Genomic DNA, 16,309 nt, shown 5'->3' with positions numbered 1-16,309 from the left:
ATCTTGCTTAAATACTCTATGAAATAAATTAGATAAATTGAAACACTTTTAGAGCGATTGGTGATCAACTACCTTTAGTTCACTATTCTATTTTATTTATATTTTTACTTTATTTAATCACTATATGTTTACGTTTTGAATTATTCATAATTAATTAGGTCTCCGATATTCATTGCATATCTTTGATATTTTTTTTAATTATAATGTTTGTTATATAGCTATATAATTAATGTATAATTTGTTTTGGACTTACCGTACATGACCAAGTCCTAAACTAGTTGATAAAAAAAAAAATCCCCCATTTTTGCTCCGCTCATTGTGAAAATTGGATTGATACATTCATACATCTATTAAAGATCTTTAGCAACCAACTATAGGTAGGAAGTTCAGTTACTTTACAATTGTAGGTTAAAATTACTTCAGATTGATTAAAATGTTACCCTACAGCTGAGCGATATACAGTCAAACTAATGTCAATCGAGTGTACACAACAGTAATATCATCTAATTTTTATGGGAAGAAGAAAGCTACACCACATACTATAGTGGATTGGGAAAGGGCAGTGAACTGAGAAGTTGGAAGAAATAAGTTAACAAGCATTCACATTGCCAAATGCTGCACGAGTCAAAAATTGAATGAAGACAACATTCACAAGGATAGTCGTGTTCTCACTATTAATATACACTTATACAGTCTACAATCGTTAACAATTATACAATCATTCAAGGCTATGCAATGTACATGAAACAATTTACAAATTCATGGCAAAAACAATATAGATAGTGCATTGGTCAAATATTAAGAATTTTGGGAGCCTGGTGACTTTGAAGCACCTTCAATTCTGTGTAAATTCATTTCTCCAGCTTCTGACTTTTTAAAGAGCTTCTATACTAATTCGTCCCAAGTAGCTCTCTCACCAATCGATCTTGGTAGGGGTCTTGAGGACTCCTCTGTTGGCTTATCTTCCGATGAACGTACAGCTCCCTCCTCGAGGGACACCGGCTTCTCAAGTTCTTTCTCCAAAGATACAGCATGAGGCACCTTCAGACTTACAGCTCTTTCCAAAGCATCCTTGTGCTCTTTTTCAATTGTCTGCAACCTCTCAAATCTCTGCACACTTGGCGGACTAATTACAGTCTCTGTGCTGCTGTCTTTCATCCTCTGTAAAAAGAAGACAGTAAAGTTTTAGATTTGATTTTTCTTTAACGTATGTTAGATTTACAGACATTACAATCCTCTCCATTATAAGAAAGGTGAGCATTTCCTTTTGTTGGAAAACTGAAACAACTGTAAGGAGCATGCACTACTCTCACCTTTAAACAAGAACAGATAATTTAATTTAATACTATCTACAGCAACCGATTAAAAATAATACCAATACTTTTTATTCAAATGTGATGTTAAATTACTAAAATACAATGTTAGCGCAAAGCCAATGCGTTACAAGACTTACAACCTAAGCTAGTCCAATATCATTTCATCAATCCATTAAACTGTGAATCGAAAATGGTGAATTAATAGGTGAATGGTACAGTTTTTACTGGCAAATTAGGTGATGCTGCTACCTATAGCTCCGGGAAGCATTTCCAGATCTTCAAAAACTACACCATTAGGAATCTACCTCTACACTTGGCAATTTAAAAATTTGGTTTAGGAAATCCAAAATCGTGTTTTGTCATCCACCCAAGCACCATTAACCGCATGTTACTCGGGAGCCAGGACTAGTCCAAAAAAGCTTCCCTACGTAAGTCTCAGAGGAAAATAACATATTATGGAGTATCACAAATGCTCATGCTTGTTTATTCCCCACATATACAGGGTTCACAATGATACCATTCCTTTTTTGGAGATCTTCCAAAAGATTTAACAGTTAACACATGTCAGCAAGTTAGCATCAAGAGATCAGAAAGTACATACCAAGCTTTACAAGCATATACCATAAGATAACCAAGAAAAAAGGCATCTGATGCTTTACCTACCCCCCTCATACACATACAAGTATTTCAACCCAAGACGTGAACTTTCATCAAATGACAATTCTTACTTGATTGTTGATTCCCCGATTCACCATCTTTTCCGCCTTTTTTTATTAAACACCAAACTTTGGTAAAAGTGAAATTTTGCTTTTGCATTAGTAAGAGCACGTGTTCGGGTCTAAAGATGAGAACATTGAAGAAAATTCTTAGACTCCATACAGTCACATCATAGGACCCCTAGTATATTAAAGATCTCAATTCAGGTGTGAATTAACTTACTAGTAAAGCTTTCTCTGCTTCTCTTTCGATCCACACAATCCCATGATCAGATGTAGCATTACAGGACAGCACAATATGCTCAAACCTTCCATCAACAGGAATAGCAGTTCTGACTTCGGGAGGAAACCTTCCACATCTGAAAATTTTGATATTTAAAACCCAAGCTTATGTAAACAACATTTAGCAAGTCTATTTCTACAATTATGCTACTGAAAAGATGCAGAATTCAGTAAATTGCATGAAAGCATAAAATGATTGAGCAGGGATTCAAACATATTTGTGGGTTAGGGACTTTGGGTTATAATCTTATAACAGAATCCTGTACAGTACACAACATATATCTGCAAAGAACCAATTATCATTAATGTATATGACTTTACCTCGAATAACCAGATAGTAAGGAAATCAAAATTAAGCAAAAATAGTCAAACTCTCACTCCCCCCATGCAAGAGGTACTCCAACTCCATACTGATTATCACCTCTTTGGATATAAAAAAAGATAAAGAAAACACAGGAAGCATGTCAACCTTTAAGGAACATAACAATCAACAAAGATGTTCAAACTCGAGAAGAAAACATATAGATGAAAGAGTTAAGCATACCACCAAGTACCAAAGCTGACATACTAACACATGATAATCTCCCCTCACAGATTTTCCAGCCAAAATCATTTTTAAAATATCACCTTTGGGGGAAATAAGTTCTACAAAATATTAGTTGCTCTGTAGCATAAAAATACCTACTTTTAATAAAACCTTAACAAAATACCTAAAATGAGTAGATCTTGATATATTTATGTTTCTAAAATATTGAATTTATAATACGTAAAGTTTTGTATATGTAAATTTACCAAATAAATACAAAGGCATTTTCTTATAAATACTAGTCTGAGCTTCAGGTAAAAGACTAGTTTTGCAATAATACAGTGCCTGGAGAATTCATTAAGTTGGTTTTGGTAGGATCTGTGGATTAAAATGTGATGCCTTTTTCAATTGCATTAAAAAAAGGTCTTAGTTCTTGCACTTAAGATATTCTGAGCTTTTTTCTTTATTTTTTTGAGGGAGGGGAGCTAGGAGGGTGGGATTTTTCTGTAAGAAATAACAAATAAAAAAATCTTACTTTTATTTTCTGTCAATCCCACACATACTCTAGGGGATTCACAAAAAAAATAAAATAGCAACAATCACAAGTTATTTGCATGGTTTTGTGGCAAACTATCAGAGCTTTGTTGTTTTATATCACAAAAGCATACGCAAATTCCCAAGCACTGGAAGCTGGGAAGAGGGACATCTAAGCTTGTAAAAAGTGCTTGTTGCAGTGGCAATTCCTTATCATAGGCCATCTCCACTTTTGATTCTGAGGGTAAGAAGCGAGAATAACATGCCAAAAGGTGGTGCATTGCTTCCTCTCTAGCTATCTTGAATGATGTGCCACTTCTCTATGTAGCATCTATTACAAAACTGAAAAAAATTCTAAAACTATGAAAAGAAACTTCATCATGGGAAGATTATTTTGTAATAATGACACCAAAAAAATACACCCTGGAAGGAGTAATAGAGACACTTAATGTTTATATGACTGGCATCTCAGCTCCTAAGTGGCAAACACCAAGATTTACAACCATGAAAGAGATTAAGAGATCCTCCAAATGACATATCTATGCAATGAAAAAGCTGGATTGATTTCAAAAGTATTAAAAAAACAAAAAGGCATTGCTACTGCTCCAAGCACTTTTTACAGGCTTAATATGGATATGAAGGTGGTTTACAAGAAAATCTAGCTAATATAGTTCCATACTGCCTGTAATAGTGTAATATGAGATTCTTAAAACATTAGGAATTTAGGATTCAATCCTAACATGAGAAAATAACCAGAACAACACAACTCTGCTCTTACCTGCAAAATTTCCTTTCTACAATATGGTACATTAGTCCAGGAGCATATAGTCTTCTTGGATCTCTAAGCTTCCTTTCTTCAGGGATGAAGGTGTCCCTCAAGCAAATCAAAAACATCAAACAGGGCAAGCTGTTGAAAGCATTTAAGGCCTGGTTTGAGAGATTGATATAAATAACAAACTCACTGCTTTACAGATCACTGATTCTGTAGTAAATTCAAGAGGGAGTTCCTTTTTTTCCAATGCTCAATTAAAAAAAAAAAAAAAAAAGGAAATAAGACTAACCAGAAAATTGACTTGAAAATATCTTCTAATGGAGTGGCTGTTCTGGGTAGAAAGTCATCCTGGATAAGAGCATAAATTTGGTGATGTTGTCAGGTCACTAGTGAAATTTAACATTTTCCCATCTAATAGCTTAGAAGTACTTTGTAAATATATATAAATTCATTTAAATATAAAGCAACTAGATAAGCACAAAACAAGGGAAATTAATAGCTTCAGTTTAGCATCTGATGAGGGCATGCTTATTGAATGGGCGAGAGCTACCAACTGAAGGAAGGATCAAAAGATTACTATAACAAGCAGCCATAAGACAACTCCAAGACTAACTGGTCCACAATTGAAAACCTAACATTCTAATGGATGACTATCGGGTTGATCTGTAAGCTGACAAGCTGGCAATAAATTTATCCTACATCAATAGAGAGGACAAATTCACTAACTAAGAGAGGTTACAAAGAACAGATTGAGGAATGATCACAAGTCGGGCTTTTAAAGGAGTTAGTATAGCAAGCATGTAAGATGCAACACAAATATCTGTAGAGATAACCAAAAGCCAACTCCACCTAAGTCCTCCAAGCCACGGGGAAGAGTAGAAGGGCTTCCACTTGACCCAGGTTGCTTGAATGTGGTTGAGTTACTAGACCAACTAATATGAAGAACAATAACAACACTAGTCCTAAAGGTTTCGTTATCAAATCATTTAGATTGACCTTTCCCATCAATGTCAACGGTTAGTTACTCATACCATACCATTAGTCCATTACTAATTAGATCTATAATCACCCCTTATGTTACTCATACTCGGCTGTTTGAAGAAAGGTTTCCATGTAATTAGTACAAAATGGATTATCAATTCATACTCATGTCTTGAGTATTGGCTATCCTACACCACACTTGAGGTTAATGAAGGGTCCGAGTAGCAACAATTGAGCTATATAGATTAGCCCAATTTACCATTATTATCAGACATAAAGCACAATTTCTGAAGAATGATCCCTATCCTAATTACCATAATCTCTGATTTATGTGTTTTTGACAAGTACTTGCTAACAGACACTAGACACTGATATATGACAGAATCCCTTCCCTAATTAAACTCAGTCAAAAAATTCAACACCCATAAGTATCAATGATCCAACACGGGTATCAAACGAAAATTCCGAAACAATTATTACCAATAAATTCAACATCTTCAAAGTAACAGCAAAAATAAGTCAAAGTAATGAAATTACAAGATCTTATCATAGTACTGACCTGAAGTATGACAGAGTGAATAACATCAGCATACTTAACAGCAAGATTAAGCGACATACACCTCGCAGGAGCAATCGAATAACAAGTAACAAGATTCCGCGGAATCCCCCCAAGTTTATGACCATGATTCACAACAACAACAGCCAACAAAGCAGCAACACCAGACCCTAAAGAATGCCCAACAAAAACCATCTTATAACACCTTCCATTATCCACCCACAGTTTCTTCAGCGTCTCTGACTCCCTATTGAGCAACCAAATCGCCGATTTCAACAACCCATGATACACATACCCACCATCAAACATCTGCATTCCAAGCCGATTATCAAGCAGTAGCTTATAATCCGACTCTTTAATCAGATTAAGCCCGCGAATAGCGAGCACGATCTCACGGTGCTGGTGGTCAGCATAGATAATGTAAGGCGGAGCACGGCCTTCAGTTTGCTCATACGTTACTCGCTTTATAACTGCCAATCTGGGTTGAGTCGATACCCACCAGGTGGGGCGAACTGGGGATTACGGATGTCTGGTTCGTAAACGGCGAGGATGACACGGCAAAGGCGGGGAACTGCCTCGAATTCATCTGGGGTTGCAGATGGCCATGCAGCGCTGTCATTGGAGCCGACGTATGTGCAGCGCTTCCAAGCCATCTGGAAAAGCCAATGATTACGACGCATTCGACGCCGCAGCAGCAGACTGACATGGTTGTGGCGTAGTGGAGGAGAGAGAAAGAGGGGTGTGACTGCGACTGAGTAGAAGGTGTGAGGCAGGCTGTCGATTGGTTGGCTGTGAAAATGAATAGAATCAGGAAGTGAAGTTTGGAGTAGGTGCTAAAAAAGGTAAATGTCTAAATTAAATGAAAAAGAGAAACGTGACAATGTTCGAAGGTTCTTGTCTTAGCATCGAAGGTGTAACCTGCCAGTGCTATAGTGCCAGCTCAAGTTGCTTCATTACTGGCCGGAGAAGGTCTGACGCATAGGTCCTATATGCAATGTAGTAATAAAGTTGAAGTTGTACTGGGAGTATAAAGTACCATTAAATGTTGTGGTATAAACTTGTAGTTAAGTTTTAAAAAAAATCTCGCCTCTCCTCTTTTCTTCTCTCTTCCTCTCCTTTAGGGTTACTCCAAGATCTTAGTCGTTTAGGCTGACCCTTTTCCCTTAATTTTCTTTAGTTTTGCAATTTAGATTTCAATAAATCTACACGAGTAGTGTAGATATTCGTCCATCTCCCTATGGTGGAGTGTCTCCCTGTGGTGGAGTCGTTAGTTTTTGTTAGTTTAATTGTTTGTTTTAGGGTTTGTTTGTGTGTTAGGGTTTATCAAAAGGTAATCATCTTTTGCCCTATTGTCAGTTCGTTGGTAAAGATTGGTTCGGGATCGCAACGGTTGTGAAGTTTTCAAATGCGTTCAAACGAATCAGATGGAAATTATCCTTACGGCTACAACAAATCGTTAGACCGTCTCTCCGAAAAGGCTGTATATTCCAGCGATGTGTGCGAGAGATGTACCACAGTGCAAGATCTTTTCAACGATCGTAGCTTTGATGAAGGAAACCCTAATTTGATTCAATTTTATGTATTTGTTAATTTAGATTTCATTTGTAGATGTCGGATGACTTTTTATTAATAAATTGATTTGTTTCAAAAAAAAAAGTTGTGGTATAAATATTATTCTAATAGTACAAATAAGTATGTAAATGGTACATCAAAATATTATACTATTGTGAGATATAATAGTACTACTAAAATATAATGGTACAATATACATGCATAATACTCCCTCTTTCCCTCAATTTTTGCCCCATTGTAAAAATATGGGTCAAACTTTTAAAACTTTGACCATGAATTCTCATTGATTTATTATTAATAATATATTCATGTGAGATCTTGTTAGAATTGTCTCATTGTATAGTTTATTAATATCAAATTTTTATAATTTTTACGCGTATAGAAATGGAGATATGCGTTTGAAGACATGTCTTGAAAACCGTGAAAAGTCAAATGGGGCAAAAAATAAGGGACAGAGGGAGTAGTACAAATAATGTACCACTAGAACTATAAAAAGTATCATTCTCGATGTCAAACCACAACGCTTTTTCACTTTTGCCCTCCTATATGCAAAAAATTCATATAGGGACTATGCGACTAGTAGGACTCTTACTTGCCCATGTCATTTTTTTGGGTTTCTGAGTGAGTCCAAGTTAATTATCGTGATAAACAAAAATCATTTATTCAGTGACATTTATGTAAATAAATCAACAAAATATCTCAGTCAGCATGGTATTTTGATCCTAAAAACACAAAGAAACACACCAAAACATGGTATGATATTTCATTCATCTTTTATTGGTTGTGCATCTTCTCGTAATAAGCGGAGGATGGCTCGATATCTTGTAAACAAGTGCTCTATTGCCTCTCGTATAGACTGTTTCTCATGTTTTGGTTGCAACTTATTTTCTCTGCTTACAATTAATATTTCTTTTGTCGATCCAGTTTTTGGTGAAAAGATACGTGAACAAATAGAGGAGTGACTTGACCTCTATGACAAGGGAGTTGCACCACAAAAAAATATCGATGTGATGAAAGATGAAATTGAAGTGCATGATTCTTATGTGAAAAAGACTAAATACGAAGTTGGAGAAGTTATTCAACTTGCGGAGTCGCTTCAGTTCGTATCAGAGTGTTAGATAAAAATAGTGGTTCCGGGACCATTTTATTGAAATCATGAGCATATTTTCTAAAACTGAATTGTGTGCACATGTCTTATAGCTTCAAGCTTGTTTCAACGCTTGCTCAATGTGAAAATGATTTTGGCCTGCTTTTTGGTATTGATAAGTATAATACCCTGTATTTTTATACGTATTTTAACTTAAATAAGTATTTTGTAAAGTATTTAAATAATTCGAAATGAATTATTTATGGTGTTTCATTAATTTTAAAAAAATTATTTTAATTAAAAGTTTATTTTTAATTATTTACAATTTTGAAAATATTTTATTTCATTATTTGGAAACTTTGGGGCATATCATTTTATAAAAGGAAATTTTAAAGTCAACAAGTTTTTAAAGAAAGTCAAAATACTAGTTTGATTAGGAAAGAGATCATTAAGGGTAGTAAGGGAATTTTAAGTAGGAGGATTATTGAGAGGGGGTATAAATACCCATCATATGAGCAAAAATCAAACTTTACCCAAAGGTAAATTATCTTTCCTCTTATTTTCTTCTTCCCTTAATTTTTTCCCTCCCCTTTATTTTTATTTTTGTTTCAATCACCACCCACACACACCAACACCGACCGACCACCACCACAGCCACCACCAGCGTGCGTCAGCAGCAACAGCACCGACCGGCAGGCGCAGCAGCAGCCTTGCTGCGGTGGTGCTGTGCGCACACCTTAAAAAAATTATTATTTTGATTTTTAATTAAATTTACCCTAAATCTAATTATTGTTTTTGGGTTTGTGATGATTTTTATGATGTTTAATAATAGGTATGATATATATAAATTTTCAGATTTGGTTTTGAATTAAAAAGCCATAAATTGAAAACCCTGGGTTTCTAAATTAATGTGTATTGATGGAAATTGATTGTAAGTGATTGAAACTATTAAATTAGATATTTTTAAACATAATTACAAAAAAATTTCATGATTTAATAAAGCTGAAATTTTTATATAATGATTATAATTATGTTTCTTGAAAGGATTTTTAATTACCCATTAATTGAGGATAAAAGTAAGGGTTTTAAAAAAAATTCAGCTTATTTTAGAGGGTTTATGAGTGATTTAATGAGTGTATATATTGCTGGAAATTTGTGTGGAACATGTATTAATTCCTCTTTGTAATTTTTATTTGTAGGAGGTTTTCAAGTGAGTGATTTTATTTAGTCGTGACAATTTTGAGATCATATATATTCAAGGTACGTTCGCGTGAACACCCCATCCGTCCTTATCTTCCCCTATAAATAAGGCTGGTCAACAAGTCATTTGTTCACATTTGTTCACATTGCTTCTGAAAAGAGATCTTTCGGATCCCAGCTATTTTTGCGCTTTTACGGAGCAGTCGTACCCCGTCGCTTTCTTTCTTTTCGGACGCCTACTTTCGGTCTACTTCAACTTTCAACTTCAGGTAAACATCCACTCTTTGAATCTTTTTCCTCTTTTATTTTACAAAGTATGGTGTCTCAAAGGCACTCGGCACGACCTAGGTTGTTGATCAGTCGGTCACCGGGGACGGCTGAATCTAGGACTAGGAGTGCCGACTCCACCTTTCTAGAACCACCCCTGTCCTTTGCACAGCGTCCGACTGTTTCCATGTCTGTGCAGGACACCATGGCAAGAGTCAAGAGAAATGCCCGAGTAACTAATTCAGACGGCTCTTATACACATTATGACCTTCTTGAACATAGATCCGGTACCCCAAGCACTCCTGGAGACCCTTATTTAAATGATTCTGGGGAGTCGTCCTCTGAGGAAGAGGCGGCTCCTGCTGTAAATAATTCAGTGGAGTCGTCCTCTGAGGCAGAGGCGGCTCCTGCTGGACCTTCTAAGCCAAACGATTCGTCCGACTCTAGTGACGAGTCGGACACAAGTAATGAGAGCCAGAACTCTTTAGACTCTGAAGAGCTGTACTCTAGAATTCACACAGCTAGAGAGTCTTTGAGTGTGAAAATGGGGGAGGACTGGGCCGAGTCCATGGCTTCCCACCGAGACTTCTACGCCCCTTATTTCCATCATGTGCCTGAAGGAAGGCGGAAGGTTATGACGAAGAGATTTGGAGAGTGTCGGTCCCCGATAGAGAGGATACTGTAGTTTGGCCGCCTGGTTTCAGCTATGAGGACCAGTGCTTTGGTTGTTACGAGGCGGCTATTAAAGCCGGCCTTCGATTTCCTCTTCACCCGGCCGTCGAGGCCATTTTGGACGGATACCAGATTAGGCTGTGGAAACTGGCCCCTAATTCTTGGTTTAACATACTCGGCTATGTAGCCGGGTGTAGGATGCATGGCACAGGGTAAGGAGAACAAGTGGAAGGACTGGCGGACCACCTTCTACATCATCACTTTCCCTGACAAGGCCAAAAATGCCAAGTACAACAGGTGGAATAGGGATCCACCTTTCTTAGCCGGCAAAGACCTGCCGCCTGTTCCTTCTAAGGCCAAGCGCGAAATCCTAGACGTCGGCTTGTTTAAGGTTGATATTCAGGCGGACCCTGAATCTAGGAAATAGGTTTTTGTTCCCCAAAAATATGTTCCCAAATACAATTGGTTGTATGATGGGACGTACTTGGCCGCCAGTGGGCTTAGTACCGAAATGCCTGAAGGTAGCTATCCGCCTGTTTTTCGTATTGACTTTGTCACTTGTTGATTTTTCTAAATCGATTTTTTTATGCAGCTGAAGCAATGGAGAAGGTCACAGCTTCAAAAAGAGCGGCAGCACAGTACCGCTTGGCGGTTTTCGGCAAGCGCCCAACCGAGGAGTCACCAGCCAATCAGTCGGCTGGGGTAAGACTTTTATGATTGAATCCAATCTCCTTGTCTTTTGTTTTTCGGTGAATCATTTTTACCGCCTGTGTTGTTTTTTTGCAAGACCCATCGACACCTCAGCCGCCTCCTGACAAGGTCAGGAAGTAGTCAGCTGGGGACGCCAACACCCCTTCCTGTTCCAGAAAACATGTGGCGGCCAAGCCTGGATCGTTCCCTGCCGCCAACCTCCCCTTAGAGAAATATAAGGAGAAGGCCAAGCTGCAATAGGAAAGGGACAGACGGCCTCAAGAGAAGAACAAGGAGAAGGCGTCTGATGGTAACTTTGTTTTCCTTACTTCCTTCAAAGCTTGTCTTCCTTGATCAGTCGTTAACTAATCATCCACCTTTTAACAGGCAGTTCTCCTGCTCGGCCAGATATTTCTGCGATGGCCAAGAGCATGCTGCAGGCCGTTTCCTCCCAAGACAAGGAAACGGTGAGGGGGTTCGGCACCCTCAATCTGGAGGGCATCCTCGCCCTGCTAGCCGAGATATCCTTCAATTTTTTACAACTTCTTTTTCTTTGAAAGTCGGTTGTTTTGCTAACCGACTGTATTTGTTTGTCATTAATCAGTCGATGCTGCGAGTGCACGGTCTCTGTCGACCCATCCAGGAAAAGAACAAAGAGGTAAAATTTGCCAAAGAGCACGCCGCCTCCGCCATGGACAAGGCCATGTTTTCTATTTTTCAAAATGAAGTTGTTTCGAGTGTTTTTAGTCCCTCAAGAGAGTTACAATACGGAGTATGCGCGCCTGACTTCTGTACCTGCAAAACCACGAAACTCCGGTTGGGTGGAGTTCCGCTTCCGATGATCAAGTTAGTATGATTTACGGATGGGTAAATGTGCGGAAGGTAAATAGGTTTTTCTCACTGATTCAGAGAGATTCTGCAATTAGTATTGCTCGGGTATTGTGTATGAATTTATGATTTTTTTTGAATGCCCAATAAATGAGGAGGATTCCTCTATTTATAGTGGGGGAGACATGTTCCCTGATTAGGGTTTTGATGCCACGTGGAAGCATCCGATTGGATCCCGTTGGGCCTTTGGTGGGCTGCCACGTGTCATGATTCTACTAGGCCATCCGGCATAGGGTATTTTTACCCTAAACAGAAGTCTTGATGAATGACATATTACTTGCACAGGCGGCTGCGAATCAGCAAGTCAAGGACGACTTGGAGGCGGCCAAAGAAAAGATAAAGGAGCTTAAGCTCAAAGTCTCCGAGAACCAGGGGAAGGTTGACGCCCATGACGAGGCTATGAAGGCGGAGGGGGATCTGAAAACCAGCAACGCCCGCCTGAAGCAGCGCCTGGCCAACCAAGAAAAGCAGCTAGCCCAAAAATATAAGTCGAGGTTTGAAGAGAAGAAGAAAGACCTGGTCGCCGACATGATGGAAGACTGTAGTGCCATCATGAAAATGACCTGGGCCCGCCTCTATCCAAATACCGACTACTCAACATGGGGGAGCCAGTTTACCGCCTGCACTCGAGAGCATGACGAGGCGGTCATGGGACGAGGCGATGACCAGGAGGAGTCTGAGTCTTTTTCTTCTTCTAAGGAGGAGGTGGTGGCTGCTGAGGCTGAAGGGGAATCTTCAAAAAAGGCGCCTGAACAGGAGCAAGAAACTGTTCAGAGCAATCAAGTGTCCCCTCCCCAGCAAGAGAAGGCGGTTGCTGAAGGCGAGGTCCCGCCAACTGTTTAAGCTTTTATATCTTCAAACTTGATCCGACCTGTGTTCCGTAACTTTTGTATCTTTACCCGGCCAGGGGGCCGGGGCTTATGAATATTTTTTGCCAGCTTTTCTGGCTTTAACTTAACTTTGCCAGCTTTGTCTGGCTTTTAATTGATGTGGCGACTGTTAGGTCGTCTTTTGTTACATATGCTGTTATCTATTCAATCTTTTGTTGTTTTTGCTAAAATTTTTGCCAAGTATGACGTGACTTGTTAGCCGCTTGTATGTCGTATCCATGTTGAACTTCTTTAGCTAGACTGCCGAATCATGATGCCGAATGCACTTGCCCCTGGACGACTGGTGTACTTTTTTGAACAAAGGGTAACCAGTCGGCCATAGACAATCGGATCCAAGTAGCAGGCATAACCAAATTTAGTCGTAGTGGTTAGGCACCGACTGAAACAACCAACTGAGAATGCATTTCAGGCTGCCTAGTTCTTAGAGAACAGTCGGCTAGCTCTGTGACTGTTGTATATTGCTTGGATTGATTTTGAAATTGAGTAGAACATTTCCCTGAACGACTGGTAATTCTCATAGGTTACCAGACGGCTTAGAAATCATTCGGCGCATACCAAGAGGTTTCCTTGATTTATTAAGTATTGTTTGACTTAGTCTTAGTTTAAAAATTTCAGACTAAGTGTAAGAGAGCGACTATGAGTTAGCCTAAGGGCTAATCAATCGCTGTCGCTACTGAGCTTGAGTAGTAGAGGTATCACTCGGCGGAGGCCGAATGTTCCCTTTGATTCGTCAATTTTGGTTGACTTATTAACTCAAGAAATGCCCCCTGTATCTATCCCAAGTAATACAGGCGGTTATCCGACGCAGATGTCAACTGCTGACACTTTGCTGAGAAAGTGTTGAGTTATCTTTGTCTCAAAAACGGGTACGTTGTCTAGGTGACAGCCGTATAGAGACCGTGTAATTAGTTTATAGAGCATTATTTCACCCAAATGGGACCTGCTCTCTGCGACGAATATCATCCAAATGGCATGTCGTCGGACGCCTGCTATTTACTAGGACAAGTCGTATTAGTTTTAAGAATTTAATGTAATCAAGCGGCTTGGTGACGGGCTTGATAAAAGGAGGTAGCCGTATAATGGGAAAACAGGCGTACCTCTTTTTAGGTACAATTTGGAGGGTATCCGCCTGTCTTGGGACAGGAGGAATACAGTTTAAACATAAATATAATGAAAAAAGGCAGTCTTGGAAATTTCATTAATAACTTTAAAAAATTACATCAAAAGTAATATTTTTTTAAATTATCTACATTCCAAGTCCTAGGCAGGGGTCGGCCTCTGGAGTTTCCAAACAATAGGTGTCGTCCCTGACTTCCTCATAGATTCGGTAGGGCCCTTCCCAGTTAGGAGTTAGTTTCCCTGACTCGTTGGCCCTGCCGACTGACTCCATCTTTCTTAGTACAAAGTCCCCCACTTTAAGTGGGCGCCTGTGTACTCTTCTGTTATAGACTCGAGTCATTCTCAAGCGGTATATTTCGTGTCGTAGGGCAGCATTGCCCCTACGTTCAGGGAGAGAATCCAATGCCAGTCGCATTGCTTCCCAATTTGCATCTTCATCATACAGCATAACTTGGAAGGTCGGCTCATAGTGCTCAATGGGTAGGACAGCTTCTGCCCCATATGTTAGGAGGTATTGTGTTTCTCCAGTCGCTCCCTTTTCAGCCGTCCTTATGGACCAGAGAACATGTGATAGTTCGTCTTCCCATAGGCCGTCTGCTTTTTCAATCTTCTTCTTTATACCGTCTGAGATGATTTTGTTGAATGCCTCAACCTGGCCGTTTGCTTGCGGCCGTCCGACTGATGCAAAGCAGTAGGCAATGCCTTGATCTCTCAACCAATTTTTGAGAACAGGCGTCTCAAACTGGGGACCATTGTCAAAAACCATGGACATAGGAACTCCAAAATGAGTGATCACATTTCTCCAAATGAAGGAGATTACATCCTTGGTCTTGATGCCTCTGACTGCCTCGGCCTCCACCCACTTAGTGAATTAGTCAACTGCTACCAGAATATATCTCCTTCCGCCTGATGCAGGCGTATAGGGTCCTAAAATATCCATGCCCCACTTAGCAAATGGAACTGGGCTGTGGATAGCCGTTAGATCTGTAGCTGGATGATGAATTAACTTGCCAAACCTTTGGCACTTGTCACACATTTTAACCAGATCCATGGCGTCTGCCTCCAGAGTCGGCCAGAAGTACCCTTGCCGCCTCACTTTCTAAGCAAGCGACCTACCGCCTATGTGAGAGGTGCAATATCCAGAGTGTAGGTCTTCTAGGACCTCTCAACCCCTCTCAGGGGTAACACATTTCAGGAAAGGTTGCAAGCGACCTCTCTTGAAAAGTTCTCCTTTGTGCATTTCAAAACTGGTTGCCCGCTTCTTTACTAGGACCGCCTGATAGTGATCAGCCGACAAAATGTCGTCTGTTAAGTAGGCTCGAATGGCATCCATCCATGTTGAACTTATATCAAGGATTGCAATGTTGTTTTCCTCAATACTCTGTTTTTCCATTACCTCCTAAAATACAGTTCTAGGGGTGTCGCATGAGGCCGAGGATGCCAGCTTGGACAAGGCGTCCACCTGGTTATTCTCGGACCTTGGGACCTGAGTCAACTGGAAATCTTCAAGCGAGCTTGCCGCCTGTTTCACTGCCTCTAGGTACTTAACCATAGCCGGATGAGTCGCTTCATAATCCCCATTGTACTGGCTGACTATGAGTTGTGAATCTGAACAAGCGGCTATCCTTTTTGCCCCGGCTGCTTTGCACATGCGGATACCAGCCAAAAGGGCTTCATACTCGGCTTCGTTGTTTGATGCCTAAAACTTGAAGCGAAGCGCATATTCATACCTGTCGCCCTCTGGCGATTGACATACAATACCTGCCCCACAGCCATTCGCTGTGGAACTCCCATCCACATAGACTTTCCAGAGTTGATCAATTTCCTCACAATCTGGTGGCCGGGTCATTTCAACTATAAAGTCAGCAAAGGCTTGCCCCTTCACAGCTTTTCTTGGCTCAAACGTGACCTCGAGGCTCTGGATCTCAATCGCCCACTTGATCATTTGTCCTGACGACTCCATGGTCGTCAGGGGCCGTTTGATTGGCTGGTCCGTGTATATGACCACCGGATGTGCCAGGAAATAAGGCTTCAATTTCTTTACTGCCATGTAGAGGGCGAGTCCAAATTTCTCCACCAGTGGGTACCTTAACTCTGCATTCTTCAAGACATGACTGACAAAGTAGACTGGGAGTTGGCAGCCGTCTCTTTCAGCTAAGAGGACGACACTTAAGGCATGATCTGATACTGCGAGATACATGTAAGTACTTCTTTTGGAAAGGGGCTAACTAGCCTCGGCGG

The 16,309-nt window shown here is 39.9% G+C and overlaps 1 protein-coding gene and 1 pseudogene across 1 annotated transcript; one reads left to right on the top strand and one right to left on the bottom strand.

The window, feature by feature from the left end:
• Positions 1–599: 599 nt before the first annotated feature.
• On the bottom strand, positions 600–7,257 carry LOC110697325 (annotated as a pseudogene).
• Positions 7,258–10,014: 2,757 nt separating this feature from the next.
• On the top strand, positions 10,015–12,902 carry LOC110697400. The gene is made up of 3 exons (XM_021874777.1): positions 10,015–10,465; positions 11,074–11,183; positions 12,345–12,902. Exons 1-3 carry the CDS (start codon positions 10,015–10,017, stop codon positions 12,900–12,902), a joined length of 1,119 nt encoding a protein of 372 aa, XP_021730469.1.
• Positions 12,903–16,309: the final 3,407 nt, after the last annotated feature.

The sequence above is a fragment of the Chenopodium quinoa genome, unplaced genomic scaffold (assembly GCF_001683475.1).
Source record: "Chenopodium quinoa cultivar QQ74 unplaced genomic scaffold, ASM168347v1, whole genome shotgun sequence".
NCBI lineage: Eukaryota > Viridiplantae > Streptophyta > Magnoliopsida > Caryophyllales > Amaranthaceae > Chenopodium > Chenopodium quinoa.
The sequence above is the reverse complement of the archived record's forward strand: the minus strand, read 5'-3'. Positions and strand labels throughout refer to the sequence as shown.